This window comes from Anolis carolinensis, chromosome 4 (assembly GCF_035594765.1).
Source record: "Anolis carolinensis isolate JA03-04 chromosome 4, rAnoCar3.1.pri, whole genome shotgun sequence".
NCBI classification, from domain to species: Eukaryota; Metazoa; Chordata; class Lepidosauria; order Squamata; family Dactyloidae; genus Anolis; species Anolis carolinensis.
The window spans coordinates 256,066,936-256,079,796 of NC_085844.1; the positions used below are offsets into that span (position 1 = coordinate 256,066,936).

At 50.4% G+C, this 12,861-nt stretch overlaps 1 protein-coding gene and 1 long non-coding RNA gene across 2 annotated transcripts; one reads left to right on the forward strand and one right to left on the reverse strand.

Annotated features, from left to right (window-relative positions):
- Positions 1-681: 681 nt before the first annotated feature.
- Positions 682-3,851, reverse strand: LOC134298586 (uncharacterized). Its single transcript, XR_010005695.1, has 2 exons — positions 3,507-3,851; positions 682-2,823 (listed from the first exon to the last, which is right to left on the reverse strand). It is a non-coding gene; the product is annotated as an uncharacterized LOC134298586 (long non-coding RNA).
- Positions 3,852-5,312: 1,461 nt separating this feature from the next.
- LOC103281949 (eppin) lies at positions 5,313-12,861 on the forward strand. The gene is made up of 4 exons (XM_008124357.3): positions 5,313-5,572; positions 8,648-8,800; positions 10,353-10,520; positions 12,825-12,861. The coding sequence occupies exons 1-4, from the start codon at positions 5,494-5,496 to the stop codon at positions 12,833-12,835; spliced, it is 411 nt and encodes a 136-aa protein (XP_008122564.2). The 5' UTR covers positions 5,313-5,493; the 3' UTR covers positions 12,836-12,861.

Here is a 12,861-nt window from a genome sequence, read left to right on the forward strand (position 1 = left end):
CAACCCCACCCTTAATGGAAAGGAGGCATAGTTGAACCTCAGTGGGAGTTGTCCTTTCCCAAGGACGGAGGGACAGATGAAGGGACAATGGCCTCCACCCCCAGGACCTCCCTCGAGCCTCCAGAAGTCCATCAGCAGCCCACCCTCCACGGCCACCACGGCCCCGCACACGGGGACACACACACCCCGCCCCAGATGTTCAGCCAAAGCCAGTCCGAACCAGGAATCCCCACGGCTTCAATGGAGACCCCCCCCCTTAAACCCTCTCCCTTCTCCCCAGCCAAGGTGCAAGCCACACGGCTACAATGGATCCGAAGCACCTCCCTTTCCAATCCCCTCCTACTATCTCTCTATCTATCTATCTATCTATCTATCTATCTATCTATCTATCTATCTATCTATCTGTCTATCTATCATTTCTTTTATTTGTGCATTTTTTCCCCTTTGGCAAATAAGTGGTTGTGCACACGAGCAGAGGGGACCAAATACAAAGAAATCAAGCCAATGACCTTTTCCACCTTCTGCTCAGCCGTGTTGAGACCCTCACCCCTCCTTCCTTCTCTGCCAGCCTAAACCAAGCACCACACGCACTCTCTTATCTGTATTTATATATTTTTATTATTACTACTATCTGTCAGCTCACTACAGCCGCTCCTAAATGACGACACGAGACTCGCTGTGTTATCTCTAGAAACTTTACTATAGGAAACATCGATATGCAAAAGTCAAGAATGTGAGGCACCGGTCAGCATTCCTTTATATACCCTCCCCCTCATTCAAAGACATAGTTCCTGCCCGACAAAAACCCCACGAAATTTCTCAGCCAAGTCCAGCAGCCTTTCTTCTCAGGGTTACGAGTTGCAGGTGTCTTATCTATATATATAAAAGAGTGATGGCATCAGGGCAGCGGACAAAACAACAGAACTACAGGCCCCCCCAGCCTCGAAATTTGACAACACAACTCATCATCCACAGCTCTAGGTTGATACAACAAAAAGAAAAGAAAAATAAAGTCCTAATTAGAGGGAGAGGAATAATTGTTTTTATCCAATTGCTGCCAGTTAGAAGGCTAAGCTCTGCCCACTTGGTCTCCTAGCAACCCACTCAGCCCAGGGGACAGGCAGAGTTAGGCCTCACTTAGGCCTCTTCCACAGATTATCTAAAGCCCCAGCTTCTGCCAACCCAGAAGTTCGAAAACATTCAAATGAGAGTAGATAAACAGGTACTGCTCCAGCAAGAAGGTAATGGCGCTCCATGCAGTCATGCCGGCCACACGACCTTGGAGGTGTCTACGGACAACGCCGGCTCTTCGGCTTAGAAATGGAGATGAGCCCCAACTCCCATAGTCAGACACGACTGGACTTAATATCAGGGGGAAACCTTGACCCTTTACCTTAACTACCACCAATTCCTCAATACTTTATTGCCCATACCACCAGACTTCGCCACAACAATGCGTGGCCGGGCACAGCTAGTCAGTTCATAATATCAGTGACCCTGATTTCTGGCGCCATAATCCAGGCCCTGGAAGAAGGGTTCTGACAACTATTACTATTGAACTCTATACAATGAAGGCAAATGTACATGAACCAATAATAATAACAACAACAACAATAACAACAACACTTTATTTATATTCCACCCTGTCTTCCCAAGGAGACTCAGGGCGGATCACAGTACACATACACAGCAAACAGTCAATGCCATTTGGACAGACAGGACAGAACAGAATAAGACAAACAGAAGGAGGGATGTAGTCTTGAAGTCCAGTTTTTGGTGCCTTGGAGGTTGAGGTTGTGCTCAGATTCAGCCACAGGGGGTGCTGTTGCGCCATTCTCTATGATGAAGAGCCATCAGGACTTCCTCCTTCCACCTTCCTCTCCGTCACCACATTTCTGGTCTTGTTATTTATTGTGTCATAAAATGCCTCCCCCACATTTTTGCGGTACCAAATTTCTCTACTCACAGCTTCTAAGCCCGGGCTGTGGCGCAGGCTGTTGAGCAACCAGCTACAGCCAGTGCAACAAATCACTCTGACCAAGAGGTCATGAGTTCGAGGCCAGCTCGGAGCCCCGTGTTTGTCTTTGTCTTTGTTCTATGTTAAGCATTGAATGTGTTGCCTTATATGTGTAATGTGATCCGCCCTGAGTCCCCTTTGGGGTGAGAAGGACGGAATATAAATACTGTAAATAAATAAGCTGTTTTTGAACTACTTAGGTAAACAGTAAGCTGGGCGTGAGGTCGAGCGCTCACCCCGACTGGGCTTTGAACTGGCCGCCTTTCGGTTGGTAGATCTTATTACTGCTGATGATTGACCAGCGGAGCTACAGCCCAGCCCCATGAACTCCAGCCACCCCTCTGGAGCAATTCCAGATACCCATTCCATGCCCGCTGTGAGGACCAGAGGTGGGACATAATCTCTGGCACAAAGGGCCCGCTCCCCACTGCCAGCAGCCCTCCTTCGGGGATCTCAGCCATCCACGGGACAGAGGTCCAGGACGAAGCCCTGATTACGATCCCATCAACAATAGACATCTTTGGGGCTCTTTCTTTGTCTCCCCAGCATGACCAACCACAGGCCTGGGGGACACTGGCCGGCTTCTCGGGAGGGAGTTTCAAACATAGCAGGGTTGATGCATGAGAATCCTTGTATATAAAATCTTCTGCTTATGGTTATGCTTTTACACTTGTACCCTTCGAGCATGCGTGCTGTAAATTGCATAAAGTCTCTGTTGTTTCCCTTCTCCTGTTCTTGCAATGCCTTCCCTCCTAAATAACTGGCCGTTGTGTGCTGACCGTTGGAAGGGGCTTGTCCGCAATTTCCTGGAGAGGAAAAGAAGGAAGGAAATAAAGGAACCCATTGCCACAGGAAGCCTTGCTCAGTGTTACAGGAACCACATTCCCTGCTTCAAGGGAAACCGGAAGGCTTCTGTCTAGGCCTCGGTCGCTGAACCCACGCAGAGAGCGTTGCCCTGGCCTGGTTCCACCCCAGGGAGGCTGCCCTCAGGTCGCTCAGAAGCCCTTGAGACCCTGGATGTGGGGCCACTGGGCACTTCCTGCCCCTCCGGAAAAGGGCCCCTGGCCTTCAGGTCACACGTTGGGCTTTCTCAGCCCAAGGAGACTCGGGTTGGCCAGTCCCTGCCCACCAAAGAAGGCCAAGGCTGCCACCTGGGGCCTCCCAAGGCTCCCCCTCTCCCTCCTCCTCCTCGGTCCCTCTGGAATGGGGCGTTCCTTGAGAAAGGGCCTGTAAAGCGACCCAAGTGCCGCTTGGAGGAAGGACTTGGCCGCCTTTCCAAGTCACCAGACGGGTAAAACCAGAGTTTTTGGTTTGACTGTTTGCTCTGGAGGATTCACAGGACTCACTGGTCTGATCCTGGCTTTCCATCTCAGAGGTTATGTATTCCCTCCCAACACTATTATTACACCCTCCCCACTTTTGATTTTAGACTGAAATTTCAGGGCAGCAAATAGATAAATCATATCTATCTATATGTAGACACACATACACACTGCTGCTGCTGCTTGGTCGCATAGTCGTCTCAGTCTCTTGGTGACCTCCTGGACCAGTCCAGGCCAGAGCTCCATGTCGGCCGTCTCCGCCCCCAGTTCCCTCAAGGTCAAGCCAGTCACTTCAAGGATACCGTCCATCCATCTCGCCCTTGGTCGGCCTCTCTTCCTTTTTTCTTCCATTTTCCCCAGCATCATGATCTTCTCCAAGCTTCTCCTCGAACTTACCGGCAGCGGTGGTGACGGGAACCATCGGCTCCTGCCCCGCTGAACACAGAAAGCCTCAACTGAGGCGAGCAAAGCTCTGCGCATGCGCATGAGTCCCATCACCGCGTGAGCGGACTCCTGCGCATGCGCAGAGGAGTCCTATCAGCCATTTTGGCCGACGGGACTCATGCGCATGCGCAGAGCTTTGCTCGCCTCAGTTCAGGCTTTCTGTGTTTGGCGGGGCAGGAGCCGATGGTTCCTGCCGCCACCGCCGCCGGTAAGTTCGAGGCCTTCGGGGGGGGGGGGGGCACTAGGTTCGCCTACACGGCGAAATTACCTAGGGCCACTTCTGGGGTTATGAATAAGTTTTTGGTCAATTTTAGACTCGGTTTAGTTATTTGGGGTGATGATTCAGAAAATGGCATTGGATAGACCACATCAGCTCTAGTTTCTGAGACAGAATATGTGCCATCCAGTAGTCGCCATCTGCTCGCCCACAGAAAACCATATTTAATAATCTGGAGCTGAAGAGGTCTATGCAATGCAATGGTCAGGTCTGCATAAAGGAGCAGAAACAAATTAATAAAATAAAATAAAATATGAGGAAGGAGGTTCGCTGACCAGATTTTCGTTCTGATGTTCAACTGCTGGGCCATGTCCCACAGGTTGAGAACCACTGCTCTCATCTGTGAAGATCGCTTTGGATTCTGCTCCTGTCTTCTGGAGTATTGGCTCTCCCTTCCCATTTGGTCCTCTGTGCAAACTTGATTTTCGTGCCTTCTAACCCTTCATCTAAGACATGGATCAAGATCCTGAACAGAACCGGGCCCAGCACGAGAGCCCTGCTGATGGCACTCCTCTTGTCACTTCTTTCCAGGATGAAGAGGAAGCCTTGGGGAGAAGCACCCTTTGGGTTCATTCACTTGACCAATTCCAGATCCACCTCACCGTAGCCAGAGCTGGCCCTAGGTATTTTTCAAGTGTAAGAGAACAGAATTTTGGTGCCCCCCCCCCAAACCAATCCCTGAAAAATAAAAGCGTTGGATAAGCGAAAATGTTTGATAATAAGGAGGGATTAAGGAAAAGCCTATTAAACATCAAATTACATTAAGATTTTACAAATTAAGCACTAAAACACCATGTTTTACAACAAATCAACAGAAAAAGCAGTTCAATACCTTGCGGAGGCAGGCCGCAGGAGACAGGAGTTGCCTCGATGGCGCCCCCAACAAGATGGCGACATAGGCAACTGCCTAGTTGGCCTAGTGTTGAACTGCCTCTGACCATAGCTTTGCCTAGCCCACATTGGACTCATTTCCTTGCCAGAAAAACATGAAAGTCCTTCCTGAAATCCAGATCTGCTCCATCCACGGCATTCCCTGCATCAACCCAGCATGTAACTCTATCAAAAAAAGAGATGAGATTAGTCTGGCCTTGTAGATTGCCTCCCCGCTTCCAAAAGAGAAAGACCATGATGTGGGGGAAGGGGCCCCTCCCAAAGCCCTCACTGACCTCACTTTGATGTAACCCCAGGGAAGGGGTTTCCCCAGTCTTCCTCCTTCCTCCCTTCCTTCCTCCTTTGCTTCTCACCTGCGTTGTGCAGTTCTGGACAAACCCAGTCTGCCCTCCTTGTGCAACTCCTAGAGGTTTGATGGGCTCTCTAAGGCGCCCTCCTTCATTCCTTCATTCCTTCTTTCCCTCCCTCCCTCCCTCCCTCGTCCCTTTGGGAGAGCTTAAATCCTGCTTCGGAGCCTCTTCTGGGCATTCCCACCGGACACCATGGTCTCCTCCATCAGCCTGGCCCTCTGTGTGGGCATCGCTGCTCTCTTGGTTGAGCTTCCCGGTGCAACAGCCAAGGGTGAGTCCTGTGAGGGGTCCAGCGGGTGGGGAAGGAGAGGGGGGCTTTTGGGGAGAAAACCCCAGATCCAGGACCTGTCCTCCCATCCTTGCCTGGAGAGAAGGTGCGGACCCATCCTCTCCCCATGCAGAGCGTGCCTTCACTTCAGGCCCAGGTTCAGGGGGAGGCTGCTGAGCCCACCCTCTGTGGCCGTAGATACAACCCACTGGAGCCCCCAGGAACTGGAAGGGACTCCCGAGGGTCACCTGGTCCAGCCCCTCCCGTGTGAAACTCAACATTTGGGAAACTCAACATCTGACCTCTGCTTAAAGGCCCCCAAGGAAGGAGAGTCCAATCCCTTCCAAATGTGGACCTTCCATTGCTCAGCACCTCACGCAAAGTAGGAATCCATCCACGAAATTAGTCCGAATTCCTTGTGATCCACTGGTTCCCGGCTTCCTTTCAGGAGCAGCCTCATCTCCAGCCTCTGCTGAGAAACCTCCAGAGAAGGAGGCTCCACTAGAGTCGGAAGGGACCCCCAAAGGCCACCCAGCCCAACCCCATTGTGCCACGCAATCAAAGCACTGAAAGGTCTCTGCTATGCTCAAGATAACCCAAGACATAGCCTAATGCTTTGAACACGATTTCCTGCTTCTTGGCACGGGGTTGGACTGGATGGCCCATGGGGTCTCTTCCAACTCTACTATTCTATGATTCTATGATTCTAATTAGTCCTCTCCCATCATCCCCATGGAGTGTGTCAGGATTTGGCCCTAGTTTGAGAGGGGGCCTGGGGTTCACAACAGGGTTTGGGGTGACACTTCCTGCAGCTTGGCCTCCTTGATCCCCTTGGCCGTGCACCTGCTCACCCGCATGCCCCTCCCCTCCCAAATTCCGCAGGTAACAAGTTCTTAATGGGGAAGAGCATCCCAAACCAGTATTTTAAGAGAAGCCTTGGAATGTATGCGCAGAGTTTAGGAGAGCTTGAGCAAACAATTTAAGTTCATTGCAATGGAGCTCCCCCCCCCCCCGCCCCGGCTGGACCCTCTTTCCCCATTCCCCTTTCCCTCGTGGAGGGGACCATTGTGTCCCACACATTTCCCTGCGATGGGATCACTGAAGTTGTGGTTTGACAGGTTCTTGACCCTTCTCAGCATACTGGAAATCCCAGCCTTCCGTAGCATTGAGACATCCCAGTTAATGTGGTATCAAACTGTATTCATTCTTCAGTGTAGATCAGGAATGGGCAAACTTGGGCTGTTAGGAATGGTGGGAGTTGGAGTCCAAAATACCTGGAGGGAGGGCCGAAGTCTGCCCATTCCTGGTGTAGATGCACCCTGGAGATTTCTGGAAATGGAGGATGAGAGAACGAGAAAGCAATGGAGCAGAATAAGTGGGGAGGTCGGGCTCTATACTGGTTGGCCTGCTCCGTCAGTATTTCGATGGGTCAACAAGAACCCTAAGGCAGTTGAACAAGAAGGCGATTAGAGGCAAAATCTTTGAAATGGATGCATTTGACAACTCACGGACCAGTAAACAGCAGGGTTTCACCACTTGGTATCCTCTACTAAGGAGTGACCAATATTGTCAATGATATCTTCAAGACCAAACGTCTGTAACCCTCAGGAAAGCATTGACAGCCCTGCCCTTCCACACAAGGCCATCGGGCTGGCGAGAGGGGAGATCTAGAGGGGTCAACGTTGTATTTCTGGGTTGGGGGGAAAGAGAGGATTCAATACGCTATCTGCTCCATTGCCCTTTGTGTAATGACCCCAGAAACAATCTCCTAGGAGCCCTTCTGGAAGGAAGAAAGGGCAGCGTGGCAACGGTCAGCAGTTATCTGTGACTTCTTAGTGGATTATTCCAAAAATACAACATTAAAGGTGGCCACATTTGTAGTCACAGCCCAAAAAATCCCAGCCACAGTGGAGGCTAGAAATGGTGTGCTGTCACACCCAGGCACCCCTTGGTTGAAATTAAGATGTGCTCCTTTCTTTGCCGGGTGGACTGTGGGGGCCTTACCTTGAAGTTCAGGAGTCCCAGCAACTAAGGCCACTCCAAATTGAACATCAAACAAGATTTTTATTCTCTCAAGGTTCTTGACAGGCTTGGCACAATTTGCTGAGGTTACAAATACAAACAGTCAACTTATAAAATCATGCAGATATTTCCCTTTTACCTTTCCATTTGGCTGTTGGGTTAACTTCTTCCAAAGGTGGATAGATCCTGGGATGCTCTTTACCCTAATCCTGAGTTGCTACATCAGTAGTTAGAGCATCTTCCAATGGCAGAGAAATCCTGGGATATTCTTTACCCTAGTGCTGAGTTACTATTTTAGAAAGAGCAAGTCTTTCCCTATCTAAACTCAAAACTAGCTTGGAGACGAAATAGTTAGAGTGTCTTCCAATGGCAGAGAAATCCTGGGATATTCTCTGCCCTAGTGCTGAGTTGCTATTTTAGAAAGAGCAGGTCTTTCCCTATCTAAACTCAGAACTAGTTTTAAAGGCAAGAGGTTAGTACCTACGATGGCTTGTCTGAGCTGGCCTTGCTTGACCACAGAAGCACATCTGAGTTCCTTTATTTTGTAGAAGGCAAAAAGATACTTTTGCAAGCCGACAACAGCAAAAGCTTTGCAGGCTGGCTACAAACTTCTGTTGATGGTTAACTATCAGGGTGTTGCTGAGTCTGTAGCAACCCTGAAAGAAACGCAAAAAGGGTACTATTTCCTACAACTATGGGACAATGCAAGTCAAACTCCTGGGAGACGGAACAAATGGAAATGGAGATAGTTTGTGATGATACACATCAAACATGGTTATTGTTACCACGTCACTGCCACTGTGATTTTAAAGAGCCAGTTTATGGAATAAGTTGTAATGTTTCTATTGGAAAGTGCTGATTGTACCTGTAAAGGTTCTGCTGAGAAGCAGGTGCTTTGAATGCCATTTCCTACTTCTCGGCAGGGGGGTGGACTGGATGGTCCATGAGGTCTCTTCCAACTCTATGATTCTATAACTCTAAGGTTGTATATTATTGCATGTCATGTCCTAGGGCTGCTACAATGCACCCTTCATTCATTCATTCGTCCCTTTCCAGAGCGGCCTGGCTACTGCCTGAACATGCCGGTCCCGTCCTCACACCCTTCGGCCAAGAGCGGCTGCAGAAGGTGCGACGTGGACGCCGACTGTCTCCGGAAGGATAAGTGTTGTGGTTCCCTTTGCGGCAACACCTGCCAGGTGCCTGAGCCACGTAAGGACACTTTTGGGCCATTTTATGGGGGGAACGGGGGCGACTGGGGGGGGGGTGTCTGTATGTAGAGACAGCAGGTGCAGCCTTTTCTGTCCCCTCGGCGAAGGGGCCCAGACCTCTTCCTCCAGGATGGGCCTTTGGAGGGGTGGGGGTAATAAGGATGCGCGCTCCAGAACTGGCCAGGCCCCACCGCAGGACCTCTTGCCCGCTGCAAGCCCATATTCCACCCAACATCCCCCCCCCCCCCCAGTGAGGGTCAAACTGGACCGCGGAGCAAACAAGAGGTGAAACTCCAGTCTGGGCACAAATGTGGCCCTTGGAAAGGAGGTTCCAGTTCCCCACATGGCCCCCTCCCCCGTGTGTTTCTGCTCTGAAGGATGACCAGCAATGACCGTTGGAGGGGTTTGGACCCAGAGGGGCCGATGCTGGCAACCAGCACACAAAGATAACCTCCGTCCCCAGTGCGTGGCCTGAGGAGATTGCAAGGACTGTCGCTCCCCATGGAAGCCCGCCTGGCCTCTATATCATCGATAATAGAACACTTTATTTACATTCTGCCCTTCTCCCCGAGGGGACTCAGAGCGGATTGCAGCATATAAATCAGGGGTCCTCAAACTTTTTAAGTGGAGGGCCGATTCACAGTCCCTCAGACTGTTGGGGGGCCGGACTAGGATGAAAAAGTCGAAAATATTAGGATTGTTTTTGTGTGCCTTAATGTCATTTCAGACTTAGGTCAACCCTAACATAAGACCATAAGTAAACAAAGAGACCTCGAAAGTCCATCTAGATGGTCTCATCAGGCCATCAGAAGACCATAGTTAAGGAAAGGGACCTCAAAGAGCATCTAGACAATCTCATAAAACCATAGATAAGGAAAGGCACTCTCAAAGGCCATCTAGACGGTCTCATAGGAACACAGGAAAGAAAAGGGACTCTCAAAGGCCATCTAGATGGTCTCATAGGAATATAGGAAAGAAAAGGCACTCTCAAAGGCCATCTAGACGGTCTCATAGGAACATAGGAAATAAAAGGGACTCTCAAAGGTCATCTAGATGGTCTCATAGGACCATAGGTAAGGAAAGTGACCTCCAAAAGCCATCTAGATGGTCCCACAAGGCTGTAGCTAAGCAAAGAGACCTTCAAAGACCATCTAGACAATCTCATAAGACCATAGGTAAGCAAAGAGACCTCCAAACACCAGGTAGACTGAGGTCAACCCTAAGTCTCCAGTTTAGGACAAGGGCCAGGTCAATGACCTTGGAGGGCTGCATCTGGCCCACAGGCCTTAGTTTGGGGACCCCTGATATAAACAGACACAGGCAAACATTCAGTGCCTTGTTACAATGACATACAATGAGACACGGGTACACAGACAAAGGCAAAGGCTTCTCCTTTCATTTCTGGTTCTGGAGACAGTGCTCAGCTCAGCTCTGGCCCTGTGGGAGGGGCTCTTCTCCATTTCCAAGCCAAGGAGACGGTGTTGTCCGTAGACTCCTCCTGGCCGCGTGGCCACAGCAGCTGCCCTCTTGACCCTCCTTTCCTCCTCTTCAAGACCGCTGCCGCCTTCCCCCCGTCACCGGACCCTGCAAAGCCGCAATGCCACGGTTCTACTACAACTGGGGCAGCAAGAGGTGCGAGAAGTTCATCTACGGGGGGTGCTACGGCAACCTGAACAGGTTTGAGACCAAAGAGGAGTGCGAGCGGGCCTGCAAGGGCAAAGGTGAGCGGGGGGACGGGCCTCACCCCATCCGGGCAGCAAAGTCCTGCTGCTCAGACAGGGATCCTGGTCTTGGAAGGGAGCCCTGAGGCCACCCAGTCCAGCCCATTTCTGCCAGGCAGGAATGCAGAACGAAAGCCCTCCCGACAGAGAGCCACCCAGCCTCTGCTTAGAACCTCCAGAGAAGGAGGCTCCACCAAGCTCCCAGGCGGCAGCAGGTGCCTCTGCTGAACTGCTTTTGAGCAGGAAGTTCTCCCTGATATTCAGGCGGAATCTCTTTTCTTGGAGTTGCAGCAGAAGCCAAGGATTCGGTCCCTTCCTCAATGGGACATCCTTTCTAACATTTCGCTCTCAGCCTTTTCATCTCCAAGCTAAACCTGCGCAGCTCCACAAGCTGCTCCTCAGAGGGATCCATGGTTTCAAAACCTTTGGCCATTTTGGTGGCCCTTCTCTGGACACCTCCTATCTTGTCCACTTCCACCAGGCATGTATAAAAAATTTGGAAGGGCCAGAAATCGTAAGAAAATTGGCAGTTTTGTAAGTCAGAAGCCACATCCAAAGTGTTTGCGTGACCCACACGAAGTATTTAAGAATCGAAACTGACCCCATGCATTTTTGTTTCAGTTTTGTAAATCTCGGAAGGCTCCCAAAGGCAGTTTCATATTCAGTGCAAGCAAGCAAAGCTGAAAGCAAAGCCAAAAAGGAAGGCTGCCTTTCCAGAATTAATGGAGTCCCGGCATTAGGAGCAGTGCATTTTAGGAACAGAACAGAACCCTGGGAAATGTAGTTTGGGAAGGGGAGGAGCCCTATGCCAAAGAATTAAAAAGACTCTGCCCATAACTACATTTCCCAGTATGCATCAGCATCAGAAAGCCCCAATTAGGAGAGGAGATTGGTCTGTTACCAACCAGGGTTCCAATCCATTTGCTAATATTCTACACTATGATTTCTGTTCCGGGGTTATCAATGGCAGTTCCGAATTGGTTCTGTCAGAAAAACATGGAAAAAGTTGATTCCACTGCCAAACCTTTGTCTTTGCGCAAGGGACATCGCCCTATAGATAACAGCTCATTTGGCTTGGTTGAGTTTCCACCCACTTATCCAATTTTCTGCCACAAAAGCAAACTTTCTGGAGTAGAACAACTACTCTCAAAATAAAGACTACGCAATTAAAAAGTTCCCCCAATTGCAGTCATTTAGTTATGTGCAATTAGTGTAACGAAATAGTAACAAAATTTCATCAGTCTTGTTATAGTAACAATATTTCACTAAGAATACTTTAGAAACAAAGTGCCAGCACTCCTGGTTTTGTAATGACTTTTGAACCATTTTTAATGCATTGCACATCCCTAATTTCCACACATTTTGCCCAGGAATTGGTTGGGGGGGGGGTGTCCCTTGGGTAGCTGTTTGATGAAGCAGCTGCCTCGTCTTGAGGGGACATCTGTGTCCATGTCCATGGGTTCTGCATCCACCCCTATGGCTTGAAATGATTCCTCTCCACTGAAAAGAAATCTCAAAACCAGAGCTAGGTTTTTGGCATTGCATACCAGGGATGTCATTGTCTTGCACATTGTACTTCATGGGACTTGGGCCTCCGTGGATTTTGGCATCCACACGAGGCCCTGGAAACAGCCCCAAGTGGACACCGAGGGGCCCTGTCTAGGTATCTCATGCCACAGAATGAGAGTGGGGGTGGAGTGGCCCCCCAGGCGTTGCTGAGCGGCCACTCCTGGTCGCCCCCTGAGCACTGACCCTACGGCATCCGTCCCACTGGCTCCAGGGCTTCTGGCCAGGCTTGCCCATTGGCTTCCTCTGAGAGTGTGGCTTGCCCAAGGCCACCCTGTGGTTTCCAAGGCTGAGTAGAAATGTGAACCCTGTTCCCAGAGTTGGAGTCCAGCACTCACACCACTGCACCAAGCGGGCTCTCATTCCTGGGTGTGAGAATGGAATCAGCAAAGGTCAGCAAAGGTCCTTTGCAAAGACCATCTCACGGAGTTGGAGGGAAGGAAAGGGGACCAGGAGGACGCAGGGCTTCCTGCAAATGGCTGGGAAACCACGCCCAGGAATTTATTCCAGAAGAATTTGGGGGTTTTTTTTGCAAAAGAAGGAACGTACTGCCTGGGTGGAGTCTCCTTCTGTGGAGCAGGCCAGATGTGCCTCTGTCGGGAGGGCTTGAACGGTACCTTCCTGCCTGAAGAAGGATGGGGATTGGGTGGCCTCTGGGGTCTCTTCCCACTCGAGAAGTCCATGAAATGCCCCCTGAGGTCACCCAGGATCTGAGATTGTGCCTTTTGTCTCTTCCAGGGTCAAAGTAGAGCGGAAGCGGAAGTGGAAGTGGAAG